The 22,002-nt window shown below is 40.1% G+C and overlaps 1 protein-coding gene across 3 annotated transcripts in view; it reads right to left on the bottom strand.

The window, feature by feature from the left end:
- THSD7B (thrombospondin type 1 domain containing 7B) overlaps window positions 1-22,002 on the bottom strand; it is a 309,975-nt gene that overhangs the window by 69,705 nt on the left and 218,268 nt on the right. For all 3 annotated transcript variants that reach the window (XM_035331980.1, XM_035331981.1, XM_035331983.1), the window contains exon 16: window positions 8,311-8,489. In XM_035331980.1, the coding sequence (XP_035187871.1) occupies window positions 8,311-8,489 (179 nt within the window). The remainder of the gene's footprint in view (window positions 1-8,310; window positions 8,490-22,002) is intronic.

Here is a 22,002-nt window from a genome sequence, read left to right as displayed (position 1 = left end):
TTGTCTTAGAGGAGGAAACCAATTAAGCAACATAAAAAGAAAATAAAATCCATTCCTGAATCTATCAGTCAGCCACACTACATAAAACAAAGCAAACTGAGCAAATGATATGGGTATAATTTCTGGGAAATGGCCACAAGAAATGTCTGCACCAGAAAAATTATTAACACTTGTTAAGTATTAATCAATGATAGCCGCTGTACACGGAACAACACAGATATATTCAACACTTAAAAAGGCAAAATCAGGGTTATTTTAAGGATCGTAATGCAAGAAGTGTCTCAGCATCGCCAGGCTTCCTAGTAGCTCTGACAGATGATAGCATAACATAGATCTTCTTGTCCATTCTCCCTGTTTAAACAGTAACTTCATTTCAAATCATTGCCTCTTACTCATAAAAGTCAGATAATGCAAAAATCATAGACTTAGTGAAGATGCAGGAATTTTTTGCTCTGAAACTTAGAATATATTCACAGCATGCAGGAGTGCCAGGCCATCTTTAAGAAGCCCCATTCCTCTAAGAAGAAAATCAAGCAACTGAATTTAGTAGACTTCAAACCAGGGCCACACAGAATTTGCTACACGTTTAGAAGAAAATTCAGTCCTTCCAAGAGACGGTGCTGCCCACTTGAAAACTGAAAAAGTGACTAAAATCTTAATCAATAACCAAGCTGGAGATGCTCCCACAGCAGAGTTGAGCACAGAAGACCTCAGTGTAGAGGTCCGTATGATACCCATTCAGACTTGGATTTGGCTGACCAAAGGATATGTGACACACTCTGCCCTGCAGAGAGGAAACCCATTTCTTCACCCCAATTTTCCCAGCATCAGAGCTGGGGCAGACAGCTGTGACGTCCTTTCTTACAGCTTTATTACCTAGAGTAGCCTTGCACTGGCTTCTGACGGTGGTGGATGCTAAATCAAGCCAAAACCATCACCAACTCAACCCAATTGTCCTACACAACCCAAGCCCCATTTCGTTCCATCTGGGTGCTCGGCACTGTGGTTCAGATGGCACACACACCTCCCAAGACCTGACACAGAGCTGGGCTGCCTCCTGCTTCATCTACTCCTGTCTAATGCCAAGATCTTGTTGAGCTCATACTTCAAAAAGTTTTGAAAAGTTTTGCCAAGTCCTATAGAACTATAAATTATTGCAATTAATTTCGTTACTTGACTTGGAATCTATTTCAAAAGAAATTTCCATATTCATGTCTTCTGTTATAGAAAACATTGTTTCTCAATCAGCAAAATAGTATTTTAGAAACCAATTTTGTACACACCAAAATTATAAGAGTGCAGAGTGAAAGAAAACATGTTAACTTCTTCATTTAACTTGCCAAAAGGAAGAGAAGTGATACCTCTCTCTGTAATTTACTGTTTCTGAAGACTAAGTAACGTGATAAAACACATGATGCCAAATAGCTGTGTTTTTCACCTCTTCTACCATAGGAAATGGTGAAGATGGACCAACATGTTTTATTCTGAATATTCTTGTGTTTGTTCAAATCAGAGCAAAACCTACCTACTTATTTTAACTGTTATGCAGTATTTCCCTTCCAGAATGATCGTGAACCTACAGCTGAGGACAAATTCTACCACAAAACTTTCTGGAAAAGAAATAGAAAACACTCTAAAAGGAGGAAGAGGTGGTGGTGGGGGGTGGAATGAGATTAAATCTGCTGCCAAGGAACAACCGAGGCATCAGTCCTCTGTGTTCTTCTGCTCCTAAGACAAAGACAAGCAAGAGTAAGTTCAGTCTCAGTGTTAGACGCTGTCACGCTGATTTATGACATACAGCACACGCTGGTCCTCCAACATGACATATTGTCCACAAGAGATTCAGTACAAACCAAACTTCTTTCCTTAAAAAATATTGCCTAAACCAATTTAATTTCAGTTCCTTAGGTGAAACACTAATACTTTGCCCACTGGGCAACCCAACCTCCTATGGCTGATTTCCCACTTAATTCTATCTCCTCTGTACAAAAAGCAAATAGGACAAAGCCCTTTTAGTGTAACTCCCATCTTTCACAACATTTGCAGTATGTTATCACATTAAACAATTACTATTTTCTTCAACAACAAAAGTAGGAACTCTGCACTTCAATCAGAAATAATTATGGGTCAATTTTCAGTTCAAGAGGTGCAAATGTATCATTTTCTTTTACAGCAAAACGTCCTGCTTTGATCCACATTTCATGAAGAAGTTGGTAGGGTCTGTAGCAGACAGAAAAATGCAGTTTAGTCAGTTAGCACAAGGGTGTTAATTTTTGTGGATTCAGAGCAATTCTGAGAATTAGACTGACATAGCGTGATATTTAATTTAGAAAGTGCACATATTCTCATAATTACAGAAAATAGCATTACAGCATCTATTAATATGGATTATCGTTACAGAGGAGTGTGAAAGAGCTATCAGAATAATTGGTAAAGTGAAAAGTACTTCCCAGGAAGTTGTCAGATGGCTCCATTTTACAAGGATGAAGCTTTTTGTGAATGGCAATTGGGAAAATACGCTTACGTTACTTTTTCTTTACCAGAAAACTTGCAGGAGAAATTAAAATCAAATGTGGATAGCTATTGAAACTGGATGCAAAACTAATACATGCTGGGAATTAGAGTACATGCTAGAGGTTATTATCCTGAAGGACAACATGGGAAATGGCTCTATTTCCTTTAGCAAAGGAAGCAGTACCGCTTCACTTGGTAGGCTTCTCAGACACTTTTTTCAGGAAGGGGACATAGCACTCAGGCTGTACAGAATTGGCTTGCTACTTTTGGCCCATTTAATGAACTGAATTACAGTTAAGTATTGAAACTTCCAGTCACAGAAAGAAATGTGTAAGGAAACCATGAAGTTTTCACTGTTTTTTGAGACTGAAAATTCTCCCACATGATTGCACCAGGCAAAAAAATATATAATTCTTATGATACTATAAGAATGTCCTTGAATCAGAGGACAAACGTTTTCTATAGTGTAATTCCTTCCTTTAACTCTGAGTGGGAGGAAATCTGATCTTCTGAAGGTAAAACTGAGAGTAAGGACAGAACTTTCTTTCCAGCAGTTAAGTTGCACACAAAGCAAATGAGCATTGATAGAGCTAGAGGAAAATATAGGTCAGCCATGTCCTTGTGTGCCACAGAAAGGGATCTCCCCCAGTTGGTGGTACAGCAGCCTGTGACAGGGCTCAGGAATAAACTACTGGCATCCATTTATGAGCGCCTTCCAAAAAGTGTGGTGACTTTCTGACAATCAGCAATCTGTATTGTAAAAGAAGTAATTTATGCAGGAGCTATTTATAGATAATATATTATCGATTATACTCTTGAAGACAGATTTCTGACACTAAAATGTAAGGGATATCCACCCAGGAACTGGATGTGAGCTAATTCTTTGGCAGCAATGAAAGAACACTGGGTTCAAACTTAACTTGTAGCACAGGAACCTGACATTTTTGAAAATGCTTCATGCACACACACACATAGATAAATACATGCTTGTATATGCATAAAAGATAGATTTATGCAAGAGAAGAGTGCAACTATTATAACAAAATAAAACACAAAACCAAAACCTTTTATAGACAGACATTCAAAATTAAGAGAAAAAATACTACTGTAATATTTCACAGTCAGATAGGAGGCATAAAGATAAAGGTTTTGCACAGAGGTTGCAAATATTTTCTGTCAGCAGGTAAGTACTGGAATATAACGTGAAGGAAGACAAACAGGAGAAATACAGTAGTGCTATATGTTGCTTCTTCAGAAACTTTATTGTATGCAAAATTATTGCTTTTTCTGAGAGCAGTTACCTACCTAACTGAAAATGGACCTTGTTTCATTACAGTGTCTTGTGATAAGACATGCTACATTGCTCTTCCTTAGGCAGAGTTCTTCTGACAGTCTAAAGCTTGCAAGCTACGAGTCGGGGCATTTTTGGATCATGGAAACTTAGCTTGCAAAACGCGAGCCAAAAATTGCCTTGAGAAACCACTATGAATGTAAATCAAACCGTAGTCTGCATGCTGCTGTGTTGCTTATTTATAATATTTTTTGAGGAAGTGTAAGAAGCCCTAGAAACATCTTAACAAAAGGTCTTTCTTGAACAAACCTTTACTAACACTGCAGATTAGAAAATAGGAAAGATCACATACGTGACCCCCTCCCCACCACCCAAGCCCAGGTTTGGTTCCAAAAGATAGTGACTTCTACAGTTAGCATCAGGGTTCAAACCTATCCAGTCTTGCACGTTCCAGTGGTGAGTTTTCAAAGCTTATAATTTTGTAATATTTTTTACTTTTGAAATTTAACACATTTTTGCTAATCAAAAACAAACAAACAAACCTTTCCCTTGGAAGCGTGAGTTGAACTAAACCAGTCGTTTTCTATGAAAAGTTTACCAGAAAATCATACATCTTCACACCTGTTTTTGAGAGGTCTGAACTATAAAGGTACCACTGTCCTCCTTTTCCTGATTATTAAACTTGTGCATTCAATTTCAGGAAAAATACTTTCATTTGTAATGTGCGGGTGTTTGTATTTCTCATAATCCAGAGTGAAAACTGGAAAATGTCAATAAGAACAAAAAAATCTTCATTTTAAATAAAGCAGTAAGCTTAAATTTCAAATACATCTTCCCTGCTATGCCTGCCTTTACAAAGGCTCTTAATCCTTTAAAAATGTTTGCTTAAATATATACTATATATACAAAGGCAATAAACCATTTGCTATGATATTTGTCCTTTAGCAGGAGCAGGTAAGAGCAAGAGGGGGAGGAAGGAAAAGGAGGGAAAATCTTGACAAGAATATATATTAGAACAATCAATAGAAAGATAATCCTTGGAATTCGTGAGTCTTTAAAAGAAAATGCATTTTCTTGTAGTAATCCTGAAAACCTATAAAAGAATATTCAAGCAATAAACTCCCCATAACTCATATTTAACCTTTAGTCATGTAGAACTACATATTAAATAGCTTAGCAACTGCATGCTGTGTAAGTGCATTCAAATAACAGCAGAAATAGAGAAATGTAAATGCTACAACTCTTTTAACATGCAATGCACAGCCAAGAACATCTGCCAGCTGACCCTATAATCCAATCGGCTGTTCAGAAGCAATCATAGCCTTAGATAAGAGCTCAACAACTTCTACATGCAATGCCCATTTTCTTTAAAAGATTTAGCAAAAAATAGTTAACTAACTCTTAAACAATTTTCAAACACTTAGAGGTACAAGACAAAAGTAATTCAACATATCACATGGATTTGCATTAGAATACTGTCATCTCTTCCCCCCAAATATTGTAATTGGCTATCTAATTTCATGGGGCAGTAATACAGAGCAAGCTGAAAGTTAAAGTGACCGTATCAAATCGAGTGATAACTCAGAGTTTACTTCTCACATCTACTGCACCAGAGAAGCTCTATTGAATGAAAAGATTGAATGAGAAGCTCTGTAGGCAGAATGGGCTTAAGACATCTGAAAGAGTGGTTTCAAGATCCTCTTGTTATCAGGGAGAGGCACCTCCAGACAGGGGCGCAGCCCTCAGGTCCCCCACCCCATTTTGCACAGGAGCAGCCCCGGTGTCTGGCTCCAAGCAAGCAGCCAGGGCTCCAATGGCATGCTGTTAGCACCAGCTGAATTTACTGCCAGAAGAGCCAAAAAACTCCATGGAATTAGGAGCGTAAACCCCATGGAATATAAGGCAGGAACAGGATGTCTCATTATCTCAGTATAAAATTAAATTTATGCAAAAAAGTTCTGTTCTAAATACACAAGCGAACTGCACTACCATGACTGAACTGCTTCTAGGAGGACAGTGTGCTGTAAAAAGGTTTCTATGAATCAATAATTTTTATATCAATCAATAAATTGTTTTGATCATACAAATTGCCCTTCTCTCTAAAGCTGTAGCCTTGCTGAAGTATCTGTATTGGCAGGGATCTGGAAACAATGGGAAATTGTAAGAGAGAACTGCTGGAATAGTGCTTCAGGTTACGCTCTCTGTACTTAAATTCATGTCAAATATCTGAAAGGCATTGGGGAAAAAAATAAAAAAAAATAATAATAATAATAAAAAGGACTTAAAGGGGTCTGACAACAAGCCTAGAAAACACCTTTCAAAAGAAGAGAGTTAAAAAATTATTAGGCTTAATGAGGAAAAGACACAAACTGACCAAGGGTTTTAATTGTAAGATACTGGAAAATGGAGGGTTCTCCAAAGTAAGTGGATTAAGCAATAACAAGACTCAAGCTCAGAAACAGTAATTTTAAAAAGATAACTAAAATACTGGAGGAAATAATAAAAGAAATCTACTGGCACCTAGAGGAGGTTTATTCTTGATTTTACATTGTCTAAAGTATTTATCAGAGCATAAAACACAATATAGCATTGTCACCAGCAAAAGATAAAGAAAATCATGCACCAAGGTGACTTAGCTTTCTCATGCCTGACACCACAGAAAAGCAAGTATTGTATTTCAGGTATTTAACCCAGATTATGGGATTATGTAAAAATAATTAGGAAGTCACAATATATACAGAATTCTGGAGAGTTTTGCTCTAGGATTTAAACACTGCCCACCTCGGAGAAAAAGAAGACAATCTGCCTTGCCCTGGATTAAAGATATGTGTCCAGCTTCGTTAAACATCAGTACAATCAGCTAACCCAGTTTGCCATCTCAGCAGACAACTTTTGCATGCTGCAATGTGCCAAAGGACTTCAGCATTTCTAAGTCAGTGCTGGAAGTCAAAGTCCAGTGGGTGCAGAGCGAGACTCCTTCCTAACTGCACAAAGGATTAAGAAGCATCTGGGGAGCCAACAAATACAAACACACACACATGTGTATGTAAATATATACACATACATATAGATCAAGCCTTGTGTTCCTGGTAAAGAGGCAAAAAGCACCAGCCCCATTTACATTAATACCAGCCATAACGCCGATAAACCTTACAGAGACATAATTTCCAAGTTTAAACCACTTCTTTCCTCCAGTATCTTCCAAAAGGGTTTTGAAATTAGCAAAGCTAATGTGTGTGGGAATAGGCAACACTTTACAGCAATGTTTCCTTTTAATAGAAGTAGTCTGCTGTGTCTATGGGTAACAATCCCCGTATCTTCTCATTACAAAGGAGCTTATTGTTACCTAACAACTTACTGTGGGATTTCATTCTGCTTCTCTGGCGATCTCTCTGATCTATTAAGGAAAGCACTGAGGTATGGACAACATACACTTTATTGCAGTTTTATATTTCTTAGTTCTTGCTTCTTCTGTTAGTCTACTGCCCATGAATTTCAAACAGTAATAAGCAAAAAAAAAAAAAAAAAAAAAAAAATATTTAAATAGCTTCTCACAGGGAAAAAAAAAAAAAAAAAACTGTGAGGAAAATTAAGCAAGTTGAGAATCAGGTGGGAGAAGTGGTGCTGCCTCCCGGGACACGACTGCTGCTGCAGCGATTGCACAGTAAACAGGATCCAGCAGCTCTAGCACCTGCAAGCCACTATCCAAATACATCTTCGTAGGAAGACTGTTAAAAGCCTTCTACACATACTGTACAACATATGGTATAGATATATACACACTCACATATTCATAATATACATCAAGTCCCTTTGGCATGACAGTTTCTGTCCTATTAATTAATTTTCATAGTTGAATTTGAAAGAGCGGGCCAAATTAATAGTACTTCATCAGTGTTAATTAGCATTAAGAATTAATCAGTATGTGTAGGAAATCTCTCTTAGTTTTGTAGAAGTGCATACAGAATTAAATGTCATTTAAATACATGTTGTTGTTGTTTTTTGCTCTTAAAGCAGCAGTTTAGAGATTATTTTCCTCTGATGGGACACTTCCAATATTGAATATACAGAGACTAATGTTGAAGGAAACTTGTGCTGTGTCTAAGGGAAATGTTGCCAAAAATAGTAATATATACTTAACAAATGTTTCTGCTGCTCCCATAGTCTCAGAAAGAATTAAAGATTTTTAAAATGTCCGTGACATCTCAGTTCTCTGATGTTTATACGCTACCCAGGTGGGATTATTTGTCCAGGGCTTCCTGTGCTATGGTAGATAAAAAACTGTCTTTATATAAGAAATGAGGTGTTTCATGTTAAATTCTGCTGTAACATAAGTATCTTCCCCTCAATCCTCAAGAAGTTCTAGGAGTGCCTACAAAACCCAAAACTCCTTTCCCTGAGATAGCTCCTGTTTGTAATTTCTTCACCAGCTCAGTCCTTTAAGATCCTAGTTAAAACTACAGTAAGCACCTTGAGATTTCTGTTGGCTATTTAACACCACTCACCTGATTCTTGAGATCCAGTTTGGGGCAGGGGCGACCTCCATTGTAGGGCTTCTCCTTAAGCCATTTGGATCGGACTTTCACCCCTGTTCCACAGGAAGAGCTGCAAGGGGTCCAGGTGGACCAATCGCTTAATTTGCAATCAAATGGGCAAGGAACCGTGCAAGATTCTTCAATGTAACCTAAACCAAAAAATTAAGAGAGATTTTAATCACCACAGCTCGTGAACTCTGATGATATAATGTCTCTGAAGTCTGTGTAATCAACCCAAAATGAGAACTTCTTAAAGAGAAGAAATTTGGCAGACTGTCAACGCTTTCCCAATGCAAGATAATGATTTTATTTGTAACGAACAGCAGTGACTAAAACTAATTTATTGGTTTAGTCCAATTATTATTAATTAGGATGACCACGATAAAACTAATTGATATGAAGGACGCACGTTGGCAAAAATTGTCTGTTGTGAAGTGGGCAGTGGACAGCAGGTGGTAATTATCCTTCCTATGAGAATCTGGCCATAATATATTCTGGAGAACTAAGTGTACTGCCTAATTCTGTGATCCTACAGTGTTATTCGGTCTCTATGGCCACCCTGGGCAGGGAATTGGAGGCTCTCTTCCCAGCAGACATCCCACGGCCAGTGGACTCACCAGGGCTGTGCTCCTGGCAGCTACACCAAGATGCACAAGGTACGTGTCTGTAGCCAGCCAGCTGCATCCAGGTGGGATTTGTTCTTGGGAGAAGAGAGGAAACACGACTCCCTCTTTTTCCTGGTAGTTCTCTTTATACATCTTTGCAACCATTTTGACTATTCTGCATTTCATAAATGGCATTCACCTTCACCTGACTTGACATAAAAGTGCTCCCAGGATCACCTGAAGTCAGAATAGCAGACACCTTACTGCACTAAAACCCAGTAAGGGTTTCTTAGGACAAAACCAGGTTTCCTCTACACAGACACAGCCCCACAGCTTGTTTAGGAGCTCCTGAGCATCCCTGCTCACCACGCTGCATTCATTCTCCTCCAGTTTCTATTATCTGGTTGTCATGTCTCTACATACTATTCTGATTTAAACAAAAAAGAGATTTCATGTTCAACCATGAAAGTCAGTGGCTGCTAAGATCAGCCCTTATTACAGAAGGCTTAGTCCTTCTGACAGCTCCAGTAATTACGGACATGGAAATAACAGAATTTCATCCATACTGTATTTCTGACATTTCTCATTTTTATGTCCTTTATTTTGTTTGGTTTTCAGCCCACTAACGCTCCCTATGTATTCCTTACCTGCAGAATACCAAATTAACTGATTTAACTACGCTTTTAAGAAGGATTTCTCCCCTCTCTATCAAGATGACAGACACAACAGCAGGGGGAAACAGAAATATGCACAAGAAATAATAATATATTAAAAAAAGTAGAAACAGCTTCCCTCCACAACGTCTGGACAAGAGCCCTGAACACCCAGGAAACGCTGAAGCCAAGACAGGGAGATTAGTCTTGCCTGGCAGCTGGATTTACCGGCTCTGCCGTGTCCAAACCTGCTGCTGACTTTAAACCAGGACCGTGTTACATCCAGAGCATCAATCCACAGCAGCAGCATGCTGCCTCCCTCCTGGTCTTCATTATCAAGAAAGCTTTCAGACTTATTTAGACATCTCCCACCCAGAAAACATCCCCCTCCTAGGAGTACAAGAAATACTGACATTGGTTTTGCAAACACAGCCTTAAAAAAAATAAAATAGAAACAACAATAGTTCCCTCCTTCAGTTCAATGACGCTCTACTTCTTCTTTCTTTTGCTTCATGCTGGTACTCTGTTCCCTCTTCCTTTGCCCAGCCACCCCGTTAGTCTGACAGCTGCGATCGTTTCTGCACAGCAGTTCCTGCTGGAACTCTTTCCTAAAGCTGCACAGCTGTCCCCGTACAGCGTGCGCTGCTTCACTTTGCTACCTCTTATCTCTGTGAGTTGCGTTGCCTTTTCACTTGTGGCTTCAAAGCCACTGGCGTTAGGCATCTTAATTATTTCCTACCAAACCCATTACAGTGGTGATCATGTATCTGAGATCATTCAACTTTGCATGTTTTGTATTCTCATCTAGCTGACATTATACCCACGCACGCACATAGACAAATATTTCCAAAATAGACTCACTTTTGTCCCAAAATGAAGCTCCCCAATTTCCCACTAACATTCCATTCCACCCGCTTAGGTTGCCACTCAGAGCAGTTCATAAGACGTTACGATAAGTAAAAGAAATTTTCTCATGATAGATTTATGAGAAGCATTTCTTAGGCAGTTCTCCAAAGAGTTCTCTTCCACCACCGTATGAAATATCATTTTTCCTTGGGCTGTGTGACAGCCTAGGTAATTAACTCTCAACAGAAACAAAGAAAGTGCCTTGTTTTAAAGGAGGATTAGACAGAGGGGTTATCAACTTATCAGTGAAGGCAAAATGGGCTAAGCCTTTTGGCAGTTCAAGATCTACCTCTGTAATAAAAGGAAATATAATAAAAAATAGAAAAGTAAGAAAGATAAAGGAAAAGTATAATAAACAAAACTAAAGAAATCTTTTCTACTTCATTGCAGCAAAGTGCTGTGGGGATCCCTCAGACCACAGGATTTCTAAAGACTTCCTGGTGCTGAAGCCAGCTTATTCTTTTTTGAGTTTCCTCACCCATATTTATAAATTAAGTATTAATAAATAATATCCAGCTAATAGAGCATTAAATTACCTTACTGCCCAAAAGAAACCAAATTTCCATATTCGACAGTGCTAAAGAATCAAAATGGGAATATAACCTTCTTCTAAGCTCTTCTCACAAGCCATCATTATATCTTCTGTCAACCACTTGAGGTCAATCCGCTGCTGAGATTCCCATGATCAAAGATTTCATTCAATAAGATAAATTCCTGCAAAAATCTTTCTGTGATGAATCTTCTCTGCTCAGACATGCAATGTCTTTATGGATATCTTTTTACAAGAAACTAGTAAATAATGTTGTACTCAGCTCATCTCCAACCCTTCCATTACTTATTAGAATGGGATATTTGGTTTTCTCTGTAGGAGCCAAGCAATGGCTTGCCAGTGTCAAGGGGCTGAAGAGAGTTGAGTTTGGATACACACAACAAACCTCGATTTGGCATTTCTCGCAAACTTTTAGCACTGGGAGGGTGCATAACACAAGAGAGGAAAAAAAAATAAAACAAGATGTATTATTAAAACCAGCTATTAATAACAAATTCTACATTCAGGCTATTAACGGTAGAAGTGACAATAAAACACAGACACAGACCAAAACCAGAGAAATATTTTGACTGTAACAGAACATGAATAAAGGAAAGAGCGTGCACATATCTCTGAGTCACTGTCACTCAGCCTGGGGAGATTAACTCATGGGTGAGCTTACTCATATGGTTTTGTCAACATCATCCTTAAGCACCTCACTCATCCATGGCGTTCCCCATTTTCCTCCCATCTGTAGAACCCGGTATGAAAGATTTCTTGAGTTTCCAAGACCTTCTATGGAAAAAGACATCGGCTCTACCCAGGCTGTTTTCCACATGTCTGCTCTTCTTTTGAAGCTTCCTTCCTCTTTAGTTATTCCTCAAAAGCTCAAATACCATTACACTAAAGCTCACTTAATTTAGAGACTACAGATGAGAACCTCTGCACTGTCTGAATCACGCACCTGCATGTGACTGAGCTGGAGCACAGGTGTCACAGGAGGTAGCGACAGAAACTCCAATGCATGGGAAACTTAAGTAAGCACTTTGAAACCCCCTTACTGGGAATAGTCCTGAATTGACAGGAAAAACATGAACTGGTTGATCAAATAAGTTTTTTGTTTTTTGTTTTTTTTAAAATGTTTAAGTGCTATTGTTTTAGTACTGAGACATTGCCAAGATAATAGGATGACCCAATGCATTTAGCTAGGCTGCCAAGCTCATTTTATTATTATTTATTCATTAAGAACAATGTGCTTGTTGCTCTACAAGCCACAAATGGAGTCTCTTCCCCAGGTGTCCATAATAAACAAAGTACCCGCAGAATACACAGGATGCACTGGGGAGGCACAAGATGTAACAACTATTATTCTTGTCTCATTTTTTTCTGTGCAACCCAAAAAGGTGAAGCAGGAGAAGGAAGATAAATAAAGCAAGGATGAGAGTTTGGTGGATGTTGGAGGAGCAGGCTCAAACGCATGGTTTAGAAGCTGTTCTCGTCTCATTTTTGCTGTGCAACCCAAAAGAGCCGAGGAGGTGACTGAATGATGGTCTGTGGGATGTCAGAGCACAGGGGGATGGATTTGTTCAGTAGCACAATGTCCTTCCCATCTACCCAAACCTACCCAAACAACACACGGCACAGCCAGCGAGGGTCTGCAGCATCCGTCTGTGTCCCCCTCCGCAGTCGCAACTGGCTCACGGTGGGAGAAGCAGGCAATTAGTAGGTTTATAGGCTAATGTGAGATGCTGACATCCACTTGACTGTTGCACTTCCAAATGATAAATTTTCCGAGGGTGTAAGGTCTGTGTGCAGCGTTAAACAAAAGTGCCAAAAGGATTCCAAGAGGCAGACTTAAAAGTGATGGGAAAATAAACAACATTCCTCCGGCAGCTTTGGAAACAGATGCACTTCTAATTGAATTGGCTTTAAACTCATCTGTATCCTCTCTAGCATATTTCATCATTTCAATTAACAAACTTCTAGCAGTTCTACCCTTGTTAGTAAACCTTGAGGTGCTTCATAAAATTCAAGGTCATTACTAAGAGAGGGACAATCCTGCATCACCGCTACTGCCGCTAGTAATAACACAAGTAATTTCCCTTGGAGCCTCTCGGATAAAAGAGATCACCCTTTACAAACACAGGAGAAGCAAAGTGGACAGTGACACAGGAGAAATGTTTCTAATTACACAGACCAAAGGTAGAGGGAAAAAAAAAAAAAAATGAATAATTTTGCTATTTGGTAACCGGCTGTGAAATATGTAGAATAAGACCAGTAAATCCACGCGGAGCTGGAAGTCTAATAGCTAGGGACTTCATTAGCGAGACCTGGTGGACCATGGCACTCAGTGGGCCAGATTCTGCTCTGCTGAAGCTTTGGGATCAAACGCAAAGCAAGCTGGTGTTTTAATTCGGGCTAAAACTCTGCATTGAGCAGCTGTGATGGGATCTGCCAGCTGACCATGGCACCCTGACCATGCCCCAGCCAGGGCAGCCCGCGGTTCATGAGCCACAAGAGGAGCACCTCGTCCTCAGCAGTCCTGGTCCAAACATTTAAACCTTGCTCCAAGGGCAAACATTATTAACTGAAGGAAACTAAGCAGAATAAATCTGGGATTCTTAAAGTTTCTAACAACTTTAGTTGCATCTGAAAAAGATGTAATATTGCCAGAATAAATGTTTAATCTTTTTTTTTTTTCTTTTTCTAATATGCAAGGACTTGGGAGATTTTATGCATTATTAGTTTGCTAGCTGGGAAATTTAAGAGATAATCTAATGAATTCATTCATTAAACACACAACGAAAAAACAGCAGAAATAACTTCTGCATCAAATATTTTACAAAGCTTGAATAATGGACCACCTTAGCTTGTTTATTCCCGCTGGCTCTTCCCAACAAAGAGGCACATGCTCTCGTTATCTCGTAGCAGACTGATTATAGATTCTAAATAGACCAGAGAGGACACGTAAAGCATGCTGGTAAGTTTAATTCATCGTTATTGTTATTGAAATTCATCCAAAGGTTGGTTTTATTGTTCAATTTCACAACCTCTATAAATCCTGACAAGGCAGTCGGGTTGGTGCTGACTTTGCATTATGATTTCTAATTTACTTTGATTTTGCATTTTCTTAAAAAAAAATTGCAAGCCTACACCTTGTCCTAACTTAAATACAAGCTGTATTAGTTGCTATATTTGATCTGTTAACTAAATAAGGAAATTTCCATTAATTAGCACATTCCTCACAGCAGACTGCAAACCAAACCGAGAACTCTTCCGGAGAAGAGAGACCCGTCTGCTGCCTTCTGAGTGCGAATCAACAGGACCTCACAGCGTACATTCATCTCGCGGGGAACTTCCGACACAGACGGGCAGAAATTCACTGCACAAATCTGTCTGGGCTCCAGATCGCAAAACGAGTCCTGGAAATGATCCCTGCTCCTCCTGCAGCAGCTCCCCTGCGGTGAAGGGGTGGGCCGGCTGCTTGGGAGCCCCGACGTCTTACGGAAGTCTTTGCTCAAATAAAGACTCATGCACCAGGATCAATGGCGCTTAGGCTGGGAGCTCAGCTGTGTTTTCCTATATGCTTTGATCATCGCTCTGCAACTGGGAAAATCATCTGCTTTCTCCAAACAAAACAGCATACCTTTTTTTTTTTTTTTTTTTCCCTTTGTCAGTGTATTTATCCTCTGTATATAAGGAAAGAAATTCACCCCACTGTACTTCATTAAGAATTGTTTAGCGTACATCTTCTTACAGGTGACTCAATTCATAATAAAAGCAGATATGGTAAAACAAACCCGAGATAACGTTTGCTTTTTATTATTGTTATTATTATGAGATGTAGATAATGAAACAAGGCTGTTTGTGAAGGCTGTACGCACATCTGCAATACATCATGAAGACAAAATTAAATTGTCCACAGAACGTCAAATTCCCCTCTTTCTCGTACATCTGACTTCTCTCAAAGGCCCAATTCCAAAGGAGCTGCAAAAATAGATGTGCTTTGCTGAGTGCCCTGAAGATCAATAGAGACTTGGGCTATTTGGACCGGGTGGGAAACGTCTTCAAGAGACAAGGGTCCAGCTCTGGGAGAAAGCTGTCACCAAATGGCACCAAAAATATCTGCCCCCTTCAGTAAATCGCACACGGCCGGAAGGTCAGTGCCTTCAGGCTCTGCTGGAGCACACCAAGATACTCAGTTTTGGAGTTCGGGGCCCTCCACGGAGAGCATCTTTCTGCCAGTTCCTAAACATACAACGTCAAGCATTGTCAACACAATATGCCACCGAATTTCGGCTGCCAAATTATGACCCCAAGACACAGGCGAGCCTCATTTAGACAACTTAGCTTGCAAAACAACCCTACGGTTTCCATTTTACAGACTAGGAAATGCTGATGCATTTCTTTGTACCCTGATAATTAGCAAGCATTGTGCACTGTAACACTGCGATTATTTCAGACAGCATAAACAACCAGATGACTCTGCAGAAGGGAGCACAAAGCAATTAGATAAATTTGCAATAAATATTATCAAGGAAGTTCACGGCAAAATGAGCAAAAGATGACTATTTTTCTTTTCCTTTTTCTTTTTTTTTTTCTTTAAACGTACGTTACTTGTACTTTAATTTACAAACTTGGGAAGAATTAACAAGTGTAAGGGCTTCTGCTCAAGAACAGGTCACCCAACCCCTGGGAAGACAGTGAGAGGTTTCTGAGCCCCTGCTGACCTCTGCAGCCTCCCTCCCTGCCGTCGCAGGAGGCGAGTGACACAGTGACCTCGCAAATCAATACATCTAAATCAATACACTGCCTCGATTCCTTCTTGTCTCGTTGATGCTAAATGAGAAACCTAACGACATGCTTTAATTATGCTCGCGCTGTTCTGAGGATGCCACTAACCATTATGCACACCAGGAAAACCTGCGAGCACTGCCCTGAATGGCAGAGAGCTGCTGCAAGGTCCAGCCCTGGGCTCTCCTGACCAAGGGTATTCTGTTGTGATGTCCTGCCTGCTCCAGTAAGGAGTTTCGTTCTACCTCCATACCGATACAGGGACACAAAGACATCCGACCTTAAATAAAGATGTACTAAAAAATATGTATCTGATAGAAATAGGGTGTTAAGAACAGGACCAGTCCTCCTGGCTTTTCACAGCTTCAGCACGAGCATGGGGAGAGCAGCACAACTCATTCAGATGACGGAAGACCTTGAGATGGAAATAGGACATTTTCGTGATGTAAGCAGGCCCCCGCACGGAGTATTGATGTGCTGAATTCCTTATAGATTTTTGTTTCAATTTTGCAGCGTGACTTGGAGCACTCCAGTTGTGCACTTCAATCTCCCCTGCTGGAGCATTTCCTGGCCAATACATCCAGACAGAAGCTGAGAGCAATGCAATCTTGTTAAATACTACAGTTTTTAATGGTCACTCCCCTGGTTTACTTAAATACAAATGAGATCCAAGATTTCCCAGAGGGAATCTGTCTGTAGTGAACGATACGAGAAGCTTTGTAAACCAAGCTCATAGTTATTTATACCATCCGCGCTTACAAACGTTGGAGAACAGAGATTTCAAAGTGTAACTCACACCCAGACATAAGCTAAGGAAAGATACTCATCAATATCATTACAATAATCCTTAGAGCAGATTGGGCTTAAGTTTAATTTTATCTATATTTCCTTAATTAAGGCTCACTTCAAAGCTTCTAAACTCAGCCATTGTTATGTTTCTATCTGTCTCCCAACCTCTGATTAAGCAGACTACATCAGGCACCTTTAAAGATACCCACTCCTCGCCCATCTCCCCCTTCCATGCTAACCTTATTGTGGTATGCTGTGCCCCAGCAAACTCACTGCTGCCCTGGCAATCAGCTCATCTTATTTAGACACTTGCCTATATGCAATAAGTGGAGTTCTTATTTCTGGAGGATTCTTGCTCCATGCTAGCAGAAATTCATGAATTTGTCTCTGAAAATCCTCAGAATATGTCAAACATGAATCCTGTTAACACTCCCTGTAAACAACTACGCTGCCTACTACATGCAGGTTGCACATGGCTCCCTACCAGCGGTAAAGATACAACAGAGTGAATTCCCATTTACAAATGACTTGTCATCCATTTATTTGCCTTACAGACCTACTCATTGGAGCTAAATAAAAAGTAACCAGCTTAAAAACCATTGAAAAATAAAAAGCCTTGTAAGACACGAGAGGAATCCTGTGAACTACATGAATATATGTCACTTCCCAGTTCAGTTACACATCTCTCAAAGGGATCATGAAGCTCTCCATGAGCAGGAAAAGTAGCGGTTTTAACATTAGAGTACTCCATTCATGAAATGATTTCAGTGAAAACAGGATTTCTTCATACTTCCAGAATAACCTACTAAATGGAACGATACATAGGGAGAGAAAAATGGTAATTCTGAGTCCATCTTTGCATGATAACATTTTATTAGAGTCTTGCTTCGTACCAGGCCATATTTGTGATAAATGCATTATTAAGGACGAAGAGACTGGCCACATTTCAAAAAGATACCTTTACTGTACCTACTGCAGAAGTCAGCAGTAGACTGCCCAGTGCATTACCTTGCTATCCAAACTGTCCTGAGCCTCTGATAGACTTCTTCCACACTGAGTTACTATTTCAACACCAAAAACGTTCTCAACTCCCATGGAAAAGTTTTAATCAACCTGTCAACAACAGAGAAACTGACTGAACCTAATAATAGAAACAAAAGGCACGGCCATGAGCAAGGGTGGGCAAAGGTGGTTCAGCAAGCAAAGGCTCGCGGCGCATCAGCTGCTCTGCAGTACGTGCTCGTGTGCATGCCTGTACTCCCGGGGGGTTCGCATCTGAACCTATCAGGTAGAAAGCCCCAGCACATGGGCAGCTCATCCCCTGAAAGCCTGCAGCCTGATTCACCTTAGAGGGAACGCTACTATCCCAGACAGCAGCTATTGGAATGGCTTCTGAAAAAAAAAAAAAAAAAAAACACGTAATATTCCAAGGCAGAAAGCCAGTCCTGTAAAAAAATCATTTCTTCTCATGGGCTGGTAGTGCCACCTCTTCAAAAGGGTCACTTTATGGAATGCAGCAAAAAGCATAAAGGAAAGATGGGGAAAAAAGAATAGCACATCACTATGACTAAACGCAGCACCTACAGAGGATGGTGCTCAAATACCTAATCCTCTAAATATTTTCTCATAAGATACATGCTCGCTTTCTGTAAGAAGATACAGATCTGGAATAATGTGCATTGCTATGTATTAGTGCCTCAGGGGAAGTCTTACTTTAAATAAACTTCTTTGATAGACAGCTTGCCCCATTCAGAAATAATGTTTCTTGCATGGCTTTTTGACTTTGATTCTGTTGCCAAAAACAAAAACCATAAAGAACATCAATGTCTAACCAGTTGTTTTCTGATCCAATTTCATTTGATAGTTCTTTAACATCCAGCAAGTAAGAGCTGTGGCCAAGTTTTCTTGTGAGTAGATATGGGTAAAAAAGGAAAGGAAGAGATAGGGAAAAGGCACTGTTCTGTGAGCACTGCTATAAGAGCAATAAGTAAAAGTCTTGTATACAGACAAGAAATAGAGGGCAGGTCCTTTACAGCTCAGCTTTACGCCTACAGCTCCATCGGCAGCCACAGCTGTAATTAAGATTGTCACTTCGCACCCACGGAAACGTGTAGAACTGTCGGAGAAAGGTCCAGAGGAGAACCCAGATGGGATTTCAGGGCTAAATTTAGAAGCTATTTAGCTCTGAGATAGAAAAAAAAAAAAAAAAAAAAAAAAAAAACTCAAAGGTGACAGCAGCTTTAAGGAGTCCTGAAGTGGGGACTGAAGGCAGGGTAGGACAGCCCTGTCTGCAGCTGGCAATGCCATTCAGACACACGTGATCCAAAGCCAGCCTTAATTCCCATGCCAGGGGATGAGATGGGCAGAAAACAAGGTGAATTTTTAGCTGAAACTTCTCCCTCCAGCTGTCTTTGAAAGGCTTTGTCCTGGTAAGTAATAGTCATTTATTTATAATCAAAAGGCCACAGGGAGGCACAGGAGAAACAACTGACAGAAAGAAGAGCAGGATAGCATTTCATTTGGACCAAAAGCCAAACAGAGGTGGTGCAGCATAGTCTGAACACTGAGCCTACATCTTACCATCAGCTAATGGTGCCATACTTTTAAGAGGAGAAGGTATCCCGAGGCTGTCAAGTTTAAGGTACAGAGCTAGAAGAGGACAGCCTAGGCAGAATTGCCAATTTTCTTTGTAAAAGAAGTGAGACAGTCAAGACTGAGGCTGCCAGGAAAGAGGCAAAATTTGTGGATGTTTGTTAGATGCTGTCTGTGGCAGCAAAAATATCACTTAAAACTAAATCAGTTTCAAATCTGCAATTAATGGTTTGTGGTTAAAAAAAATGAAATTTCAATATACAATTTTGTTTAGGCTAAAACCAAAATTAAATGCTTATTTTCAAAAACAGGTGAAACATCTGTCCAGAAAAGTTTCTATTACTGAAGAACTTCAAAACAAAATTGGGGACTTCTGCAACATTTTCATTCTTCAAAATAAAACTGACCACACAGGAATAAATTTATACTACAGCAAATGTCAAAACAGATACACTTGCAAAAATAAATAGGCATTTATCTACATAGCTTTTCCAACTTGATTTTCCCATAATTGTTACCTTGTAGAAAAGATAAGTGTTCTATCAGCCCAGGATAGACTCAGGTCCCATTTCTTTGATCTATTAAGCTCTGCTTATAGGTTTTTTTTGAGATACACAAATATCGTTTTGCAGAAAGATTATTGAAGACCGGCAATTAAAAGCTACCTGAAACTGTCTTATTTTCTCCTAAAATAACTCATCCTCTTTTAACTTACATGCTTTCAGCATCCTGTGTCTTTCAGCTGGAAACAAAGCAATTTTGCTAAATGTGGAATTACTGCTTTAGAATTGAAGGTAAGGTTGTTTTCAGGTAAGCAAAAAGATAAAAGCCTGAGGGTCAGGCAGTGGGTCCTTGTGCTCGCTCACTGGTAGGTCACGCCATGTCCATCAAGCTGGTGGCCAGGATTTCCAAGTGAGGGAGTGCAAGCCCCAGAGGAACGCCATGAGCAGAAATACAGCATTGCTGTGGGCTGATCTTCCAGAAAACCAGACTTCACGAGTGTTGATACTACCTGGTTTTCAGCAGCAGGAGTTGAAATGCCTGCTCTGTGACCTTTGCATACCCTCAGCATTAGGGACACAGTTCTGCCGGATATAGGCAGCGCCGTCACTGCTGGCGAATGCTGCCCTGCTGTGCCTTGGAGCAGGGAATGTTCCTCCAGCAGCAGCAGCTCTGAGCTTTCACATCGTCAAAGCTTTTAACTCCTCCCAGTGCAAATGTTTGCTACTCCCACCCACTCCAGGTCCTCACGGGAGTAGAAGTGACATTCTCAAAGGCTGACCTTGACAGCAGCTTTCCTGGTAGCAGCAGGAATGGACCTGTTGGGAAGGCTCTGAGTGACACCTCTGCATCAGCAGAAATGCCCAGGAACCCTCTCAGCAGCCACAACCCCCTTTGATTTGTCTAGATGCAACTAAACCAGGGAAGAAAACATCCTACTACTGAGAATAACGCGGTATATTAGCATCCCTGCCATGCCCTTCAAACACTTAGAGATAATTAAGGCTTTTTAAGGTGACTGTAGGTTGAAGCCAACTGCTCCGTGATTTAAAGCCAGGATCTATTTGTCTGTTGTGTCTTTCTTCCAGGCTCCTGTTGTTGTGGGCAAAGCAGAATTTGAATAGTATAAGCACACTTCATAAATTCCAGCTTTCCATAAATTCCCCATCAGATCAAACGCTAAACCTCTGTGCAACAGCACAGAGATCCCCAGCCTTTGATTTGGAACAGATGAGACACCCTATGTTCCTCTAAGATTTAAAATAAAAAAATAAAAATTGGCACAGTACAAAAAAAAAAAAAAAAAAAAAAAAAAAGGAGAAGCAAAGGAGCCACATGAAATAATCCAAAACAAAGGAGGTGGAAATGCAAAAATAGTATGAGGAATTCAGCTGACAGATTGAAAGAAGCAGATGAGCTGCAATTAGCAGGACAATTTAACGTCCAAAGAGGATGCTCCAAATGCCAACCAGCAAACAGAGACCCTCTGGAGCAGCAGTAAGCTGAAAGCAAGATAATCCAGTCTTCTGATGGGAAGACTAATTGAGGGAAATTATCAATTATATTTTTGTAATATAGTTGGAGATAGTTACCTCTACCCGTAATTTCCTAATTGCATTTCCAGATTAAAAGAAGGAAAAGGAAAATGAACCAACTCCAGGAGAAATGAATTAGCCCAGTTTAGAAACTGCAGGTTATTCCTTGAGCTTACTGAGTGGGCCATCAAGGAAAACAATGACACCGCTCAAATAAAGTGGTACACCATCAAAAAAGCCAGACACATGAAATAAATGTAAAAAGCTATGGCGTGTTTTTTTCTGGACATCCAACTAACGGTTTGGTGCAGAAGGGGGTAAGTTTCAGAAAAGTCTGGGGTTTATATTTCTTAATTTGGTTGTACCCAATGATCAAGAGCTAACCCAATATTGAATTGCAGTGATTGCTGTTGGGGGGGGGGTATGTTTGTTTTTTTTTCCCCCCAAGTTGCAAATGCAGTATTTCCCCCAAAACTCACCGCAAGTTCAGGGCCTCAGACTGTGAACCTCTCTGAGCAGTGATCAGTCTCTGCATTAGGCTCAAACTCATTGTATGTCCACATGGTAACTGATACATTCACTTTGATGCAGGTGAATTAAATCCTACTGAAGTGGCAAGTTTAACAGCCAGGTTTCCATCAGGGAAAGTGAGAATCATTGCCGCAAAAGGACAAAAGCCCAAAGTTTGCTCTCTAGAAAAGCTACAGACTGACCATTTTTATTGTCCTATACTTTGTCCTCATCGTATTATCAAGTCT

Source organism: Oxyura jamaicensis, chromosome 7 (assembly GCF_011077185.1).
Source record: "Oxyura jamaicensis isolate SHBP4307 breed ruddy duck chromosome 7, BPBGC_Ojam_1.0, whole genome shotgun sequence".
Classification (NCBI taxonomy): domain Eukaryota; kingdom Metazoa; phylum Chordata; class Aves; order Anseriformes; family Anatidae; genus Oxyura; species Oxyura jamaicensis.
This window is presented reverse-complemented; position numbering and strand designations above follow the sequence as displayed.